The sequence below is a fragment of the Saimiri boliviensis genome, chromosome 17 (assembly GCF_048565385.1).
Source record: "Saimiri boliviensis isolate mSaiBol1 chromosome 17, mSaiBol1.pri, whole genome shotgun sequence".
NCBI lineage: Eukaryota > Metazoa > Chordata > Mammalia > Primates > Cebidae > Saimiri > Saimiri boliviensis.
The window spans coordinates 44,177,712-44,196,765 of record NC_133465.1 but is presented as its reverse complement, the minus strand read 5'-3'; the positions used below and the strand labels follow the sequence as shown (position 1 = coordinate 44,196,765).

Sequence of the window (19,054 nt, the reverse complement as noted above, 5' to 3'; positions counted from 1 at the left end):
TTTTTTTTTTTTTTTAAGTAGAGACAGGGTTTCACCATGTTGGCCAGGCTGGTCTTGAACTCCTGACCTCAAATGATCCACCCACCTTGGCCTCCCAAAGTGCTGGAATTACAGGTGAGAGCCACTGTGCCCAGCCCCCCTTTACTTTTTAAAAGTATTAATAGCTCCCTTTTCATGCCTGATATAGTAATTTTTTTTTTTTTTTTTTTTTTTTTTTGAGACGGAGTTTCACTCGTTACCCAGGCTGGAGTGCAATGGCAGGATCTCGGCTCACCGTGACCTCCGCCTCCTGGGTTCAGGCAATTCTCCTGCCTCAGCCTCCCGAGTAGCTGGGACTACAGGCGTGTGCCACCATGACCAGCTAACTTTTGTATTTTTAGTAGAGACGAGGTTTCACCATGTTGACCAGGATGGTCTTGATCTCTTGACCTCATGATCCACCCGCCTCGGCCTCCCAAAGTGCTGGGATTACAGGCTTGAGCCACCGTGCCCGGCCAATGGCTCTTTTTATTTATTTATTTATTTGAGAGTCTTGCTCTGTCGCCAGGCTGGAGTGCAGTGGCACAATCTCGGCTTACTGCAACCTCTGCCTCTTGGGTTCAAGGGATTCTCCTGACTCAGCCTCCCAAGAAGCTGGGATTACAGGCGTGAGCCACCGCACCTGGCCTGATATAGTAATTTGAGTCTTCTCTCTTTTTTTCTTGGTCAGTCTAGCTAAACAGTTGTCAATTTGTTGATTTTTTCCAAGAAAAAAAATTTGGTTTTACTGATTTTTCTCTACTTTTTTCTATTTTCTATTTCATAAATTTTGTTATTATCTTTATTATTTCCTTCCTTTGGCTTGCTCTTGGTTTAGTTTGCTCTTCTTATTCTAGTTTCTTTCTTTCTTTTTTTTTTTTTTTGAGACGGAGTTTCGCTCTTGTTACCCAGGCTGGAGTGCAATGGCGCGATCTCGGCTCACCGCAACCTCCGCCTCCTGGGTTCAGGCAATTCTCCTGCCTCAGCCTCCTGAGTAGCTGGGATTACAGGCACGCGTCACCACGCCCAGCTAATTTTTTTTTTGTATTTTTAGTAGAGACGGGGTTTCACCATGTTGACCAGGACGGTCTCGATCTCTTGACCTTGTGATCCACCCACCTCGGCCTCCCAAAGTGCTGGGATTACAGGCTTGAGCCACCGCACCCGGCCTGTCTCGATCTCTTGACCTTGTGATCCACCCACCTCAGCCTCCCAAAGTGCTGGGATTACAGGCTTGAGCCACCGCGCCCGGCCTCTTTTTCTAGTTTCTTAAGGTGGAAGTTTAGGTTATTAGGAATCTTTCCTCTTTGCTAATATTGACATGAACAGTTATAAATTTCTCTCTACGCACTGCTTTCGCTGCATCCTATAAGTTATGTTGTGCTTTAGCTTCCACATACCTCAAGATATTTTATAATTTCACCTGTAATTTCATCTTTGACTCACTGATTATTTAGGAGCATGTTTTAAAATTTCTACATATTTCTAGCTAGGCACGGAGGCTCACACCTGTAATCCCAGCAATTTGGGAGGCGGAGGCAGGCAGATCACTGGAGGTCAGTAGTCCAAGACCATCCTGGGCAACAAGGTGAAACCCCATCTCTGTAAAAAATACAAAAATTAGCCAGGCATGGTGATATACTCCTGTAGTCCCAGCTACTTGAGAGGCTGAGGCGTGAGACTCGTTTGAACCTGGGAGGTGGAGGCTGTAGTGAGCCGAGATCGTGCCACTGCACTTCAGCCTGGGTGACAGAGCAAGACCTGTCTCAGGAAAAAAAAAAAAAAATTCTACATATTTGTTAATTTCCTCAGTTGTCATTTTCTGATTTAATTCCAATGCAGTTGGAAAAACAGACTTTATATAATTGCAATCCGTTTCCATTTATTGAGGCTTGTTTGAAGGCCTAGTATATAGTCTGTCCTGGTGACGGCGTCATGTGTACTTGAGAAGAGCGTGTATTCCGCTGCTGCTGCGTGGAGTGTTTCGATGTCTGTCAGGTCTTGGTTTACAGCGTTGTTCAAGGTTTCTACTTCCTTGTTGATCTTCTGCCTCATTGTTTCATCCATTATTGAAAGTGGGGTATTGGCCAGGTGCGGTGGCTCACATCTGTAAACCCAACACTTTGGGCAGCCAAGGTGGGTGAATCACCTGAGGTCAGGAGTTCGAGACCAGCCTGGCCAACCAGATGACACCCTGCCTCTACTAAAAACATACAAATTAGCCAGGTGTGGTGGTGGGCACCTGAAATCCCAGCTACTTGGGAGGTTGAGGCAGGAGAATCCCTTGAACCCAGGAGAAGGAGGCTGCAGTGAGTCGAGATTGTGCCATTGCACTCCAGCCTGGGTGACAGAGCAAAACCCCACCTCAAAAAAAAAAAAAAAGTGGGGTATTGAAGTCTCCAACTATTACATTGAATGGTCTAGTTCAGTTCAGTTCCCTTCAGTTTCATTAGTTTTTGCTTCATGTATTTTGGGCTTTGTTGTTAGGAGTATATATGTTTACAGTCATTTTATCTTCCTCATAAACTGGCTCTTTTTATTTTTTTTTAATTTTAATTTTAATTTTTTTTTGAGACGGAGTTTCACTCTTGTTGCCCAGGCTGGAGTGCCATGGCGCAATCTCAGCTCACCACAACCTCCGCCTCCTGGGTTCAGGCAATTCTCCTGCCTCAGCCTCCTGAGTAGCTGGGATTACAGGCAGGCGCCACCATGCCCAGCTAATTTTTTTGTATTTTTAGTAGAGACGGGGTTTCACCATGTTGACCAGGATGGTCTCGATCTCTTGACCTCGTGATCCACCCGCCTCGGCCTCCCAAAGTGCTGGGATTACAGGCTTGAGCCACCATGCCCGGCCAATGGCTCTTTTTATTTATTTATTTATTTGAGAGTCTTGCTCTGTCGCCAGGCTGGAGTGCAGTGGCACAATCTCGGCTTACTGCAACCTCTGCCTCTTGGGTTCAAGGGATTCTTCTGACTCAGCCTCCCAAGAAGCTGGGATTACAGGCGCCCGACACCACACCCAGCTAATTTTGTATTTTTAGTAGAGACGAGGTTTCACCATGTTGGTCAGGCTGGTCTCAAACTCCTGACCTCCAGTGATCCACCGGCCTCTGCCTCCCAAAGTGCTGGGATTACAGGCATAAGCCACCCTGCCTGGCCATCTTCATTCCTGTTTGAGACAAAAATCTCACTCTGTCACCCAGGCCTGGAGTGCAGTAGTGCAATCGGCTCACTGCAACCTCCACCTACCAGGTTCAAGTGATTCTCCTGTCTCAGCCTCCCGAGTAGCTGGGACTACAGGTGTGCACCACTATATCCAGCTAGTTTTTGTATTTTTAGTAGAGATGGGGTTTCATTTACCGTGTTGGTTAGGCTGGTCTCAGGATCTCCCTGCTTCAGCATACCAAAGTGCTGGGATTACAGGCATAAGCCACCGTGCCAGGTCTATTCCTCCTTTATTTTTGAAGGAGAGCACATGGTTTTGATCCATTCTCAATCTGCTACAGTCCGGAGGTGGCAGCTCAGTGGGCTTGTTACCCCGTCCCTGTGTCCTTTCTCTGGACATAAACTTATCCCGGTTCCACAGCTTACTAGCTATGTGACCTTGGGCTGGGCAACTCATGTCACTGCTGTGTGCCTGTTTTCTCATATAGAAAACGCAGAAAAAATGGTGCTGTGCTCAAGAGTGTTGGAGGGTGATTTAAGACACGTGAAGCCCTTGAGCTGGTGCAGAGCCTACAGTAACACTAGCGATAAGCTCATTGGCGGAACAGAAACAACTTGGAAGGGTGGGCCACAGGATTCAATGAGCAACTGAGCTCTTCCCAGCTCCAGGGCTCCTCCCTAGATTCTCTTTATATGTATACATATATTTAATAGAGGTGGGGGGAGGGGCTACACTATATTGCCCAGGCTGGTCTTGAATTCCTGGACTCAGGCCATCCTCCCACCTCAGCCTCCTAAAGTGCTGGGATTACAGGCATGAGCCACGGTCCCAGCCCTCCCTAGATTCCCTTTAATGAATGTCACCTGGTCTTCCTACAGAAGGCTACTAGGCTCAGCAGAGGCAGCCTGTAAACTGGCTGGGGTAACAGCAAAGCCACCACCCACACAGAAGGATGCTCACGCCATGTTGTAAGCTTTACACATGTGAAGAAGACAACGGGCAAAACCCATCCTGTCCTTTTGCAATATTACCTGGGCCTGGAGTGCCTGCAACAGCTGGCCCAAGCCTCCTGCCTGTGGGAAGGACTGCTGGAACCATTGTGAAGCTCCAGGTAGGCCTGAGAAGGTGCCTGTGCGCCTGCCTAGGGTCCATAGGAATCCACTGAGCAGGTGCCTGGAAACCTCCCACAGCAATGAGGGACACAGGCTCTTCCAACTCATATCTGTCCCTGTGTCATTGGCCAGGAAGAAGTTTGCATCCACCCTGCCAGCACTTGGTCCAGTCCCTACTGCCCTCCTTCCCTGGGCCAGGTACCTGTCTCCCAGCCCCACTCTGACCCTCTCCCTCCAAATCAAGTGAGACAGCTGACTCATGCCTCAAGGAAGGCCATTTATTTCCAAGATATAGACTGTACTTTTAAGACAGGACTTTTCAGAAGCAGGAAAGTTTAGTTGTTGCCAGAGAGGTGTGTCGAGGACACAGTGACAGGCGCCATGCGGACGTGGGGCGGGAGGTTTTGTCCAACACTGTTACAACACTTTTGTAAATGAGCAAAACATCTTTAAAAATCCTTATAAATTCTTTATAGTATGTTACACATTTAGAGACAATATTTACAATAAAGGAGGGGGAGGGAAGGAAAGAAATCTACTTTACAGTAAATCTTTGCATAAAACAAGAGGACTGATAAGAGGTGGCAGCAGGCTCACCACCCACCTGGGCTTCCCTGGAATGAGTGAGGGTGTGTGGGGGCCGGCCTGGTGATTGGAGCTCTATTTACAACAGGAACAGCCCAGCTCCGACCCCATAAATCAGTGTGTGAGTGAGAGACACCAGGGGTGTTGACCATCTTCTCTCCTAAGGGGAGGAAGGTGGGCTTCTGTGTGCCTAGGTTGTGGAAGGAACAGGCACAGCTGGAAGAACAAAAAGAGGGGTATCAGCAAGGGGGACCCTGGACCCCCCATTCCCAAACTGTCTGGAGAATAGGCAGCTGCCCTGGTCAAAGCACGCAGGGGGTGACTCAGGCCAAAGGATGTTGGGGAATAACCCTGGTGAGGGGTTTAGTCCTGCCTCCTGGGGGTGGCCCCAGCCCCCTTCTCTGGCTCTGACAAGTGAGGAGGGCAGGATCTTTTGTTGCACCAAAGGCGGGGAGCCCTGGGGGGGCAAAGTGGAAAGTGGGGACCGGGGTGGGAGTAGAGGGTTGGAAGTCGCTACTGGAAACACCTTGGGACAGTGACTGCACACACACTTGCACACACAAGCCCCTCCCCCCGTGGACATACGCACCCTACACCTCCTCTCCCCAGACAGACGCACATCCCCACTTAGGAGCTAATGAGGTGGGAGGGCAGAGGGAAAAAAGCAAAAAGCCAGCATCACCCAGGATCTTTCCTTAGTCAAATTTAGGGGTTCCCTAGCCACACCCATGGTCCCCAAGTGCAGCCACAGAAAGGCTCAGGAGGACCCACTGGGTGCACGTATGCAGGGACACAGACCCCCCAGCAGCCCCTACCTTCTCTGGAACCCCCTTCCATTCACTCTTGGTCCAGCTCCAGCCTTCTCTGCCCACCCCCTGCCAGTTCCAGCACACAAACTAGAGACATGGCCTGCAGCCAGGGGCCACAGAAGAGAGGCTGGAGGAGCCTCATGGTTCCCTAGCGGCACGGGAGGTGGCGATCACAGACACTGATGCAGGCGGGAGGTGGCCGAGCGGCGTGGGGGCTGGCTCTGCAGAGCCCCCGGGTCCCCGGGCGTGGGTGGTAGCGAGGCCGCAGACGACGGAGCCCGTGCCTTGGTGGACTCCAGGCTGCTGAGGCCGGAGTCCTTGTTGTCACTGTGCGCCCGCGCGCCCGCAGGCTCCAGGGGACCCCCTCCACCCAGCTCCTTCCACTCGTTGAAGTTGAGGTCGGTCAGCGGGCTCTGCACCACCACCGTGTGGCGGCGCCAGCTGCTCCGGCGCCGCCGGGTCTCGGGTGATAGCGGCCGCCGCAGGCGCACAGCTAGCATGTCGTCGGCCGTGCCGCGGAGCCGCAGGCGCAGCGCCTCCATGCGCGAGGGCCGCGAGCCCAGCGCCGCCACCGGGGGCCGCAGCGACTCCTGGCTGCTGGACGACGCCGAGCCGGGAGGCTCCGGGGCGCGGGGACCGCCCCGGCCCACACCCTCACTGTCCGGGCGGGCCCGGGCCAGGCGGCGGCGCGCCAGGGTGTCGCAGGGCATGAGGTGGTGCGAGCTGAAGGACGGCCGGCGCGCCAGGCGCCCCCCAGGCCCCGCGCCCTCGGTGTCCGTCTCCACGTGGCTCAGCTCGCTGCGCTCGTCGTCCGCCTCGTCCCCTGCGCCCGCCCGCCGGCCGCCCGCGCCCGAGCACACGCTGCGGTCCATGGTGGACAGGGTGGAGTAGCCCGACACGATGGAGCGGGTGTCCGCGGCCGGCCGCTCCTCGGGCGCTGCCGAGGGGCTGAGGCGTCCAGGAGCCTCGGGGGCGACGGCGCCCGGCAGCGGCCCCTGTGGTTGCTCCTGAGCCCCCAGCGCCGTGGCCCCCGCCCCGGGCTTGTGCGCCTCCTGCTCCGAGTCGTCGTCGGTGCTGCTGCCCAGCCCCCGCGCCTCCCGCCGCTTCTTCCGCTTGCGGTTGACGGCCGAGATGAAGGAGATCGCCAGCATCTCCCGGGCGTACGGCTCCTTCTTGGGGGCCCACGAGCCCTGTGTGGGAGACAGGTCAGGATGCGGGGGGCGCCCGGACTCGGCCCTGGGCTGACCTGCTCTTCCCACTCCGCATCATAAAACGCTCCTCCTCCAGCCCTGTGCCGCCCTCCATGCAGAGACTACCCCTGCACCCCATCCTGCAGCCAGCACAGCACCCAAGAGGGCCCAAATCCAGGCCTGGCTAAGTCCTTTAAGACAAGGCTCTGGTGATGACAGTCTCTCCACAGGGAATAACGCTTGGCAACCTGACTCTGTTTCACACACACCCTGGGGTGTCATCCCAAGAGCCCCGGCAGGGGCGCTCTCTGACCACAAAACCCCCACCTCCTCTCCACCGGCCACCAACTGGAAACCTGCCTTCACCTGTTCAGCATCTATAGGCCTCAAACCCGCCCCAGTTCACATCCTCCCCTTTCCACAGGACCCCACCAGCTCCCCACCCGGCCAATCCCCAATCCCAGGTCAATCCCGGCCAGCTCTTCCCCTGAAAGTGGCCAAGAGATCCCCTATGGTGTCATGATTTGGATTGGAGCCACTCCCAAACTGATTTCTAACCCCAAGCTGGGCAACTTGATGCCCTGTTCTCACCTGGACCTGCCCTCACTGCTACACCCTGTGTGTTGAGGGCCCCTGATGTGGGCCTAGGCCTCTGGAAGCTGGTTTTCATCCTCCCTTCTGGCCTCTCCTCTGCCTCTTGGGAGAGGAGCAGCTCTTCTTCCCCGGGGCCCCCCACCTTCCCTCACTAAGCCTTAGTGTTCCCAGGACTCTGTTCTTGGCCCCTTTGCCTTCTCTATTCATGTTCCCTAGAAAACACCATTCCCAAGCCACACTGCTATCCAGGCCTCCCTCTCCAACACCGCACTCTCTTGAGCTCCAGGACTCTTCTTCCCATTGCAAATCCATTTCTACCTGGGTGTGTGTAGGCTCCTAAAACCTATCCGGAGGCCGGGCGCGGTGGCTCAAGGCTGTAATCCCAGCACTTTGGGAGGCCGAGGCGGGTGGACCACAAGGTCAAGAGATCGAGACCATCCTGGTCAACATGGTGAAACCCCGTCTCTACTAAAAATACAAAAAAGTAGCTGGGCATGGTGGCACATGCCTGTAATCTGAGCTACTCAGGAGGCTGAGGCAGGAGAATTGCCTGAACCCAGGAGGCGGAGGTTGCGGTGAGCCGAGATCGCGCCATTGCACTCCAGCCTGGGGAACAAGAGCAAAACTCCGTCTAAAAAAAAAACCTATCCGGAACCACAGCATCCCACCTGCCCCTGCCCCAAACTGTGTCCCTTCACGTTCCTCACCTTAGGGAGTCCTAGGACTCCTCCCTCTCCCTACCACTCACAGCCAAGTCCTGGGTTCTTCTGAAATGGCTCCCAAAGCCAACTCTTCCTTCTCCTCTGGCAGGCCCTCCCTGGCCGCCCCCGCCCCAACCCCTCCTGACAGGGTTTCTGCCTCCGCCTTGCCCCAGCCTGGGCCCCTCCTCCAGAGCACCCGTTCTGAAGCAGGAATCTGATCCTCACCCAGCTTTGCTCAGAAGCTTGCGTGACCCAGCACTCACCAGGATAAAGCACATGTTCCCCCAGCCCAGCACACAGGGCTCTTGACAACCCAGCCCCAACTTACCCAGCCTTCACTGTGGAAACCCTTCCTTCGATGTGACATACACTGTTACATTGCTGGCAGCCCTTAATGTCCCCCTGCCCTATTCACTGGATAAGCTCCTACTCACCCTACAAGGCCCAGCTCAAAGGTGGCTTCCTCTGTACAGCAACCTCCCAGCCCTCTCCTTTCCTGAGATGGGAGTTCACTTCTCTATGTTCCTGTAGTCTCACTGTGCTCCTAGCTTTTCTCACATCAGCCTCATCGAACTCTGAGTTCCTTGAGAACAAGGGCAGTGACCTGGTTGTTCCTTCATGGCACATAATGGGTGCTCAATAAATGTGAAATGAACAAACAATTCGTGAATGAAATCCCCTTAACACAGGAAGCCTTGCAGAAGCCGATACTAGGACTGGTTCCCGTCTTGGGCTAGAATGACCTGACAAGGTCACGCTGCCCTTCAACCCCTCCTCACAGACCACCTGCTGTTTCAGCCATGGTGTAATAATGAATGGAGCCCCAGATGCCTCTTGTGGCCACTACAGCCACTGTCCTCTCTCTCACATTAACTAGTTCTGAGAAAGCCAGAACATGTCAAGGACTCAGGAGTCACAGGCATGTGGCTCCTGGGCCATGGCTGCCCACACTGCATGACTCCAGAAGGTGCCCCCCTGGAGTTGTACAATGTGGTTGCACTGCTGCGATCAGCCTGGGGCATGTGGTGGCCAGTACTGCTTTCCATCCTGGCCAGTGCTCTCAGAGACTTAAGAGGCCGCTGGGATCATCTGATCACACTACCCTCTCATCCCAGCTGGTTCCAGAAGCAATGAAGTCTCTTCCAAGGAATGATTTCTCTTCCAAGGAACGCAGAGGTCAGAATATTCAGAGATCAGGGAGTTAATCCAAGATACACTGCAGGAAAGCAGGAGGCCAGCAGGAGCAATGGGCGGAGGTGACAAGAACCTGGATGCAGGTCACTATAATCAATTTACTCCCTGTCACAGCAATGGTATGATGGACTGAGCTCCCTGTCACCAGAGGTGTGCAAGTGCAGGCAGGGGCTCCAGGGGACCCTTGCCCCCGGCTAGAGCATTATTATTTTTGGAGACAGAGTCTCCCTCTGTCACCAGGCTGGAATGCAGTGGCGCAATCTCGGTTCACCACAACCTCTGCCTCCCGGGTTCAAGCAATTCTCCTGCCCCAGCCTCCCGAGTAGCTGGGACTACAGGTGCCTGGCTAATTTTTAGTATTTTTAGCCATGTTGGCTAGACCGGTCTTGAACTCTTGGCCTGAAGCGATCCTCCCACCTTAGCCTTCCAAAGTGCTGGGATTACAGGCGTGAGCCACCATGCCCACAGCTTTTTCTTTTGTCCAGTGTAACCATCTGACACACCCTGAGCACCTGCCAGGTATCAGACACAGGCCTTTGGGATGGGCTTACAAAACTGGCCAGTGCAGCACTCAAGAGACCGAGACAGGTATGAGCCTGGTTCCGCCAGCCAGTGACTAGCTGATTTCACCCATTGCTATGGACTAAACTGTGCGCCCCCCTAAACGCACCTGTTGAAGCCCTAACCTCCAATTTGGAGATGGAACCTTTGAGAGATGATTAGGTTTGGGCAAAAGTGGGACCTTTTGATGGGCTTAGTGCTCTTATAAGAAGGGACATCAGAGGGCTTGTGCTCTCTCGCTCACTCTCTCTTCTGACTTGCCTTGCAAGGACACAGTGAGAATCTCTCTCTGAGTCTCTCTCTGCCTTGCAAGAACACATTGAGAGATGGTGGCCATCTATCCATCTACCATCTACAAGACAGGCAGGGAACCCTCACCAGAAATGAGCCATGCTGGTCCCTTGATCTTGGACTTCTAGCCTGTAGACTGCGAGAAAATCAATTTCTGTCGTCTGAGGCACTTAGCTATGGCATTTTGTTACAGCAGCCTAAGCTGACTTTACACCCACCCTGCCCTCAAGCTCTAATCTCACAGCCAGGCAGGGTCACCACCCAGGGCAGGCCTCATCTCCTAACGGGTTCTGTCTCAGAGGGGAGGCTCTGGAGCAGGAGATTTGCTAGTTGTGAGACCTGGCACAAGTTAGAGAAGCTCCTCCAGCCTGTTTCCTCAACTGCAAAATAAGGACAATCCTGTCTCTAACTCACAGGGCATTTGTGAGGATTAGTCATTCTGAGCACAGTAACACAGCAAATGCTCAGTATGTTGTAACTATTCATATTGTTGGATACTTTAAACTTAGGTATCAGTGATGACCAAAGGCATTACTGATGATGGCCGAATTGATACCTGCCAAACAAGCTAATCACCAGCCCAACTACTCTGGTGAAGGCACACTTAACTGGAGTCTCCCGATGGGCTTTAGGGGTCCATGAATTCCTTGAACTTGCTATAGGATTTTTGTCTTTCTGGAGCAAGGGTGCGTAACTTTCCTCTTTTTGTTTTTGAGATGGAGTCTCGCTCTATTCCCAGGCTGGAGTGCAGTGGCACAATCTCGGCTCACTGCAACCTCCACTTCCCCAGTTCAGGCGATTCTACTGCCTTAGCCTCTTGAGTAGCTGGGATTACAGGCATGTGCCACCACCCCCAGCTAAGTTTTGTATTTTTAGTAGAGACAGGGTTTCCCCATATTGGCCAGGCTAGTCTCGAATTCCTGGCTTCAAGTGATCTCCCCACCTCAGCCTCCAAAAGTGGTAGGATCACAGGTATGAGCCCCCATGCTTCGCCGCCTCTGATTCCTGAAGGGGCCTGAGACCCAAAGTAGATGGGTTCTAGTACCTGTTATCAATGCAAACATTTTTTTTTTTTTTTGAGACAGAGTTTTTGCTCTTGTTACCCAGGCTGGAGTGCAATGGCGCGATCTCGGCTCATCGCAACCTCCGCCTCCTGGGTTCAGGCAATTCTCCTGCCTCAGCCTCCTGAGTAGCTGGGATTACAGGCACGTGCCAACATGCCCAGCTAATTTTTTGTATTTTTAGTAGAGACGGGGTTTCACTATGTTGACCGGGATGGTCTCGATCTCTTGACCTCGTGATCCACCCGCCTCGGCCTCCCAAAGTGCTGGGATTACAGGCTTGAGCCACCGCACCCAGCAAATGCAAACATTTTCATGTGGCCAGCTCTCCCTCGGAGTCAGGGTCATGGAGAAGTTTCTTATGGGGCAAAGGTTGGGGCCAAGGAGTATGAGGAACTTGAAGAAGGCAGGGCTGGGGAAATGAGACAGAGCCTGGTCAGGAGCTAGGCTTCTCCCTGTACCAGTGGGGGTGCTTGGGGATTACCACAGGCAGTTAGGAAAGCTGAGCAGTAGGTGAGAGACCACCAGAGAAGACAAAAGTGGTCCCCTTCCCCAAGAACTTGTGAAGATAAACAGAGTGGGGTGCAGTGGCTCATGCCTATAATCTCAGCACTTTGGGAGGCCAAGGCAGGAGGATGCATGGAAGCCAGGAATTCAGGAACGGCCTGTGCAAAGAAGCAAGACCCTGTTTCTACAAAAAATTAGCGAGTGGTGGTGTGTGCCTGTAGTCCCAGCTACTCAGGAGGCTGAGGCGGGAGGATAACTAAAGGAGCTGAGGCAGGAGTTAGAGGCTGCGGTGAGATGTATTCAGGCCACTGCACTGCAGCCTGGGAGACAGAGTGAGACCCTGTTTCAAAAACAAAAGATGATAAGGGAGCCTTCTGAGCATTAGACAGCTCCACTCCACCCGCCACGGAGCTAAGAGACTGCCACATGTGCCTGCCCACACTCCGACCCACACAGCCAAAACCATCCACATGGGGAGGCACAATTGGAATGCGGCTGTAACTTAGGGCACTAACAACGCCTGGGTGTCCTGGACACAGCCTGGAGAAAGACTAGAGACGGGGCTGTCACATCTACAACAGTGGCTTTTTATGAGCTTGGGAGCGGTCTGTCCAAATGGAATCCTCCCTAGAAACCCAACGATGTGAGATGGAACCAAGAGCTGCTCAGAGTGAGGCTGTGGGAGCTGGGGTCCCTGCCCGCTTGGTCCTCTCACACTGCTGTGGTCACAACCCCACGGCGGCTCCAGGGAACGCTTTGACAATCACTGACCCGGGCTTTAGAGTTGGGCAAAAGAGACAGACGCAGCAATCATGAGTGTCCAGCACTTGCAAGGTCTGTGCCCACCCTCAGCGCTCACAGCCTAGCGGGGGGGCCAGGCCCTGGTGCTCAAAGCAGCCCCTTCCCTACGGTCGAGACAGGAGGCTGCAGGCTCTCCTGGTGCCTCCCACTTCCCTGACTCCAACTCCTGGTCTCCCCAGTAGATGAGACTGAGACCATGAGGGCACACACAACTGAACGTCCCTGTCCCTGCGGCAGTTATTCCTATCACCGTATTTCAGAGACCGGCAGCCTGCTCCATGGTTCCATTTCTTAGGGGCTCGGCCTGCTGGTTTCAGCTCAGGCTCAGGATAGAGCCAGTCCCTACACCAGAAAATCAAGAAACACTCCAAGCCTGACAGCAGAGGATCAGAACTCAGACGCCAGAGCACCACCAAGGAAGGTGGCCACCTAACCAGCTCCCCTCCCTGAGGCCCAAGAATACGCCCAGTCACACTTCTAGTTACTTAAGTTCTCTGAGCCTTGGTTTCCACATCTGTAAAATGGGGATGGTACAAAACTCAAGGGTCTTCCATAAAAATGAAATGAAACCACTGTCTGTGAAAAGTTCTCTGCAGGCGGCTGACGCCTAGGAAACGTGCATTTCCTCCTTTCATCTCCAAAGACCTTAAAGAATATTTATTTATTCTAATACCCCACATACGTATTGTTATCCCCATTTTACAGATGAGAAAACTGAGGCTCAGAAACAGGTTAAGTGACTTGCCCAATGTCCCAAACTACTAAATGGTGGCGCCAGAACTCAAACCCGGGACTGTCCGACTCCAGAGTCTGTGCTTCTAACCACTGACCCACACTGCCTTGCAGTCACGTAACTCCCAGGCCAGGCCCTTCTACTACACCAGACACCTTACCAAACACTGCCAAGGTAAGCAGCTTCTCAGCTTCCCTTGAGCACTCAGTACCTCCCACCTTCCCTCCCAGGGACCATCAACTTTCCCCATGGTCCAGCTGCCATTCCCTCAGTTCCCTTGAGCAAAAACCAAAGTGGGCCGGCTTGTGCAGGGAAAAGCCTTCTGAATTGCCTTCATACGTACCTTGGACTTGGCTGAACTACAGGTGGCAGAATCTGTTGGTGAAAGACAGGAAAAAAAAAAAAAAAGGAAAACTGCATCAGGGACAAAGCAAGCTGAATCTTATGTATACAATTCCCTCTCCTCAAAGGCTTCAGAAACCAGGGAATTCTGAAACATGAGATCTCCCCAGGCCCTAAGAGTATGATGGACTTCTGATGTCACTTTCAAAGGAAGAGGGATGGAGCAGAAAGTGATTTGATTGCCACTTCCTCTAGAGGCAGGAAGTGAAATCAGGCTGCCAGCCACAGGCCCCACATTTACAGATGGCTAAGGGCAAGGGGGCACTGTCTTTGAGCCTGGTTCCTCTCCCTGTCCCCTCCTGTCCCCTCCTGTCCCCTCCTGTCCCGTCCCTGTTACTCTGAAGCACTGGAGAGAAAATGCCAAATATCAGATGCAGTCCATGGAAACCACCACAGTGAAACACAGCAAATCACAGATGCTCTGGAGAAATGGAGACCACACAGTGCAGAGGGTGCCCTCCATCTCCGCCCCAGCACACGAGAAAGAAGAGGGGCCACGTGAATAATGGATACAACAGCAGAAATGAAGTGGGTGGGATGCAGGAGGTGGAGTGGGCTGGTGATCAGAGCCTTGAGAGGTTCCACCTGCAGACCGGGGGTCACCCTGCCTCTTCTCCTGGGGACCCTCATGGGCAGGCTCCCCAGTTATAACCAGAGCTATGAAGGAAACTAAAATGATTACTTCTAAGGGACTTGGATCCCCCTCCCTTAATATCACTGGGGTGGAGAAGGAACCAGAAACATGTCCTGGCAGGTCCTCTCCAAGGCTAGAGGGAGCAGGTTGGTCCAAGGGCCTCCTGAGGTCCCAAAGGATAGTGGGCAGGTGCGGTTAATCCACACTCTCGGGCAGGCAAGTTAGATGCCCCCTCTCCAGACCCCTCCCCCTGCACAAGGTGAGAAAAGCAGATGGGCAACCACACACAACACACGGGGCGGGCGGCGCGGCGGGTGATTAGAAGAGACATGGGGCTCCTCTCTGCCGGGCCATCCCCACATCTTCTGGCCCCTCCTGAGCCTGCCTCTGGAGACTAGGGAGCTCCTGTGTGCCTCTGTCAGAGACAACAGAAATACTAAAGGGTGGCACAACCGTGATGGGGGAGGAGTCATCGGCTGCAGCCATAAAGGGAGTGGCCACTCATCTGTCTCTGAGCACAACCATCTGTCCTCTGCCAGACGCCCTGCAAACAGGACTAGAGCCCTAGTTTCTTAAGCAGGAAGAGGCGGCCCATTGGGGTGACTGAGGCAGGAGTTAGAGATAAAAGAAGCTTCTGGGTGTGGCATCGCTGGTCTCCAGGAAGCCTGGGTCCCTGTCTGGATGACCAGCAGTGGTGAGGCTTGGCACAGAGAGGCCACAGGGTCTGTGGCACTGCAGGAGGGCAGCAATCTGATGCCCAGGCGTCTAGGCAATGAGGAGGGCCCTGCGGGCCCAGTGAGAAGAGGCTTTAGGATGGGAGGGGTATGAGCTGCTGGGGTAAGTGGTTAGCAAGCAGGGGTAACTGGCATGTCAGGGTGGGGTCCTTACAGCCTGGGGTATTCTGCCTGCCTCTGTGCCCACCCAGCCTTCTTATAATCACCCGCCACTGTTAGTGACCGAGGCCGCGACACCGCACTGTACCCTTTAAATCTCCAACAGGTCCGCTGGAGGAGGAGAGGGGAGGATAGGAGGAGGGGATGGAAGGAGAGCGAGGGAGAGGAGGAGGGAGAGGCGGGGGTGCAAGGAGAAAAGGAAGAAAAATTATCAAGAGGAACATGCCCAGGACACAGCCAGCCCGTGGGAAATTAAAGGCTGAGGAAAGAAACCAGTGAGAGAGGGTGAGCAAAGCTCCGACCCGGCCTGGGGCAGGCACCTGTGCAGACCGGAGGCAGCACGGGGTGAGCTGGACTTCCCCAGGGAGGGAGCAGGCCCCCAACAGCCCCGTCTCCATGGTGGCAGGCAGGGGAGGGCCCCACTGGGGTGGCACAGGGAAGTTGGGCATCTGGCCAGACATCTGGGACCCTCAGGAACACAGTGCCCACCCTCCTGCCTCCCACACCCAGGCCCCTGTGCTCACCTGACCCTGGGTCACCAGGGGGCACTGTCCTGCCAATGTTGGGCAGGAGGTACTCAATGTTGGGCACTGCCTGAGGCTCCTTGTCGCCCACAGGGGTCTGCGAACAGGAGGAGGGGTCAGCTGGCATGCCCTTGGATGCTAGGCTGCCGACCCCGAAGAGGGGATTGCCCTGATGACAGGGCCTGCATCTCCTCCATCAAACCTGGCTCACCGGGGCAGGGACCATCTCCCTGACCAGCCGGGCACTCTCGAGGATGGTTCCTACATGTCCCCTATGAGACGGTTTCATGCATTCCTCAACACTTCGGAACCAAGAAGGCCAGAGTGGCCCCTTCAGCTGGGGGTAGGGGCTGTGTCCCCAACCACCAGACTGGAGCCCCTCCAACCTATGTCCTTCCCAGTAGCCCAGAGGCTGGAGCTGCCTTTACTCCTGAACTGGGTTCCCTCTGAGCAAGCCCTGTATCTCCCAAATTAGACTGGGGCCTCCTGAAGGCAAGCTTTGTGCCTCCCTATCAGACTTGGGGCTAAGGAGAGGGCGTTTCTTCCATCAGACTCGGGAACCCCCAAGGACAGGCACCTTCCCTGGCCTGAGTCCCACTGCCCGCCCTGCCCCCGAGGACTGGGGCCCACGCCAGCCCAGCCCACGGCATCACTTACTCTCTCTCCCTTGTCCTCTTCATCGCTGAAGAACCAGTCTGACTGCAGAGACAAAAGGGAGAGATGAAATCCGTGTGGGGAAGAAAAGGCTCCTCCACCTGCTCCCTCCAGAGGACCCCCTCAGTGGCAAGGGGTGCTCCTCTCTCAACAAACCCCAGGCTGGCGTGGCTCGAGAGAGGGCTCAGAGGGAACCTGCCTCGGCCCTGGAACCTGACTCCACAGACTATGTAAAACCCTGGGGGAGAGAAAAGGTGGGACCCCAGTGCGGAAGGAAACTTGGCCTGGAGTGGGAGGGGTCTCCTCAGATGGGAGGTGGGCTCAGGGAGAGCTTCGCTTTTTACTTGCTTTTCTCTGAACACTGTCCTATGCATAGCCCTATGGTACCCTCCCCATGGCAAGCCAGGGGGCGGAGTGCCCTCAGTGCCGGCCACGTCCATGGCTGTGACAACCAAGTGTGCCCCATGCCACCTGCCACACATGGATGCCACAATGACAACAGGGGCGTCATGTACCAGCCCAGAAAAGGAAAATGCCAGGAGAAAGGTGTTGGAGGTTTCCTGAGGGGCAGGAGTCCAGAGCTTTCTCATAAAGGCCAAACAAGAGAGAAAATAAGGACCCCCACACTTTAATATATTTTGTGAAATTTGAGAATCTTGAAGGTAAAATTCTAAGTTTTCTAGGAAAAAATCCAGATTGCTTATAAATGGACACATATCACAGGTACTTGGAACCTATAGCAGCAAGAAACAAGAAGAAAGTAACAGTTTCAATGTGTTGAAAGAACCTAGAATTTTATACCCTGCTAAACTCTCATTTAAATTTGAGTGTGAAATAAAGCTATTCTTTTTGTTTTGTTTGATGGAATCTTGCTCTGTCACCCAGGCTGGAGTGCCATGGCATGATCTCAGCTCACTGCAACTTCTGCCTCCTGTGTTCAAGCGATTCTCCAGCTTCAGCCTCCCAAGTAGGTAGAATTACAGGTGCACGCCACCATGCCTGGCTAATCTTTGTATTTTTAGTAGAGGTGGGATTTTGCCATGTTGGCCAGGCTAGTCTTGAACTCCTGACCTCCAGTGATCTGCCCACCTCCGTCTCCCAAAGAGCTGAGATTACAGGCGTGAACTATTGCACCGGCTTTGAAATCAAGCTATCCTGAGACATCAGAAACTACCACACAAAGACTCTCTTGAGTACTTGAACAAGTAAAGAGATGAACTTCAGAACGAGCTCCAAGAAGTAGCTAAGGCACTTTGGCTTTTATTCTATTGGTTTTTGTTTTTGTTTTTTTTGGGGGGGATACAGGGTCTCTTGCTGTTATCCAGGCTGGAATGCAGTGGCATGATCCTAGCTCACGGTACCCTTTAACACCTGGGCTCAAGAGATTCTCCCACCTCAGCCACCTGAATAGCTGGCACTACAGGCGTGTGCCACCTCACACAGCAGATTTAAAAAAAAAAAAAAAATTTTTTTTTTTGTAGATTTTGGGATTACAAGCATGAGCCACTGCACCCCACCAGTTTTGGTTTTTAGATGTGGAGGAAGGAAGATACAGAAACTGATAAGCATTAGAAATTGACAGTGACAGGCTGGGTGCAGTGGCTCACACCTGTAATCCCAGCACTTTGGGAGGCCAAGGCAGGTGGATCACCTGAGGTCAGGAGATCGAGACCAGCCTGGCCAACATGGTGAAACGCCGTCTCTACTGAAAACACAAAAGTTAGCCGGGTGTGGTGGCACGTGCCTGTAATCCCAGCTACTTGGGAAGCTGAGGCAGGAGAATCGCTTGAACCTGGGAGGCGGAGGTTGCAGTGAGCCAAGATCGTGCCACTGCACTCCAGCCTGGGCAACAAGAGCGAGACTCTGTCTCAAAAATACAAAAATTAGCCAGGCATGGGGCCATGCACCTGTAATCCCAGCTACTAGGGAGGCTGAGGCAGGAGAACTGCTTGAACCTGGGAGACAGAAGTTGCAGTGAGTCAAGGTCACACCACTGCACCCTAGCCTGGGTAACAAGAGTGAAACTCCATCTAAAAAAAAAAAAAAAATTAAGAAAATTACCCCTTACTTCCCTCAACACCTGTGAAAGAACAGGAATAGGCAATTTACAGTCCCATTCATGTAGACTTAAAACACACAAAGAAAAGCTGGATATGGTGGCTCACGCCTGTAATATCAGTACTTTGGGAGGCTGAGGCAGGTGGATCACCTGAGACCAGCCTGACCAACATGGAGAAACCCAGTCTTTAAAACACACACACACACACACACACACACACACACACACACACACACAGAATATTATATACATTTAAGGATAGCCATGTATTTGCAATAATCGGAAGGTGGCCTGGAAAGACACATTAGACTATCATAGTGGGTGCCTGGGGCTGGGGAGAGCAGAGTGGGTCCAAAATGAAGGAGGGAAACAAGCGGACTTGCCTGAGCATGCGTCATAAGCCTTGGTTATTATTAATCATGATCTGGCCGGGCGCGGTGGCTCAAGCCTGTAATCCCAGCACTTTGGGAGGCCGAGGTGGATGGATCACAAGGTCAAGAGATCGAGACCATCCTGGTCAATGAGGTGAAACCCCGTCTCTACTAAAAATACAAAACATTAGCTG

At 53.3% G+C, this 19,054-nt stretch overlaps 1 protein-coding gene across 1 annotated transcript in view; it reads right to left on the bottom strand.

Moving 5' to 3' along the window:
* Window positions 1-4,553: 4,553 nt before the first annotated feature.
* ARHGAP23 (Rho GTPase activating protein 23) overlaps window positions 4,554-19,054 on the bottom strand; it is an 89,049-nt gene continuing 74,548 nt past the window's right edge. The window contains 4 exon segments of the mRNA XM_039476382.2: window positions 4,554-6,880; window positions 13,667-13,698; window positions 15,777-15,873; window positions 16,434-16,475. Coding sequence (XP_039332316.2) covers window positions 5,861-6,880; window positions 13,667-13,698; window positions 15,777-15,873; window positions 16,434-16,475 — 1,191 coding nt within the window. The 3' untranslated portion in view covers window positions 4,554-5,860.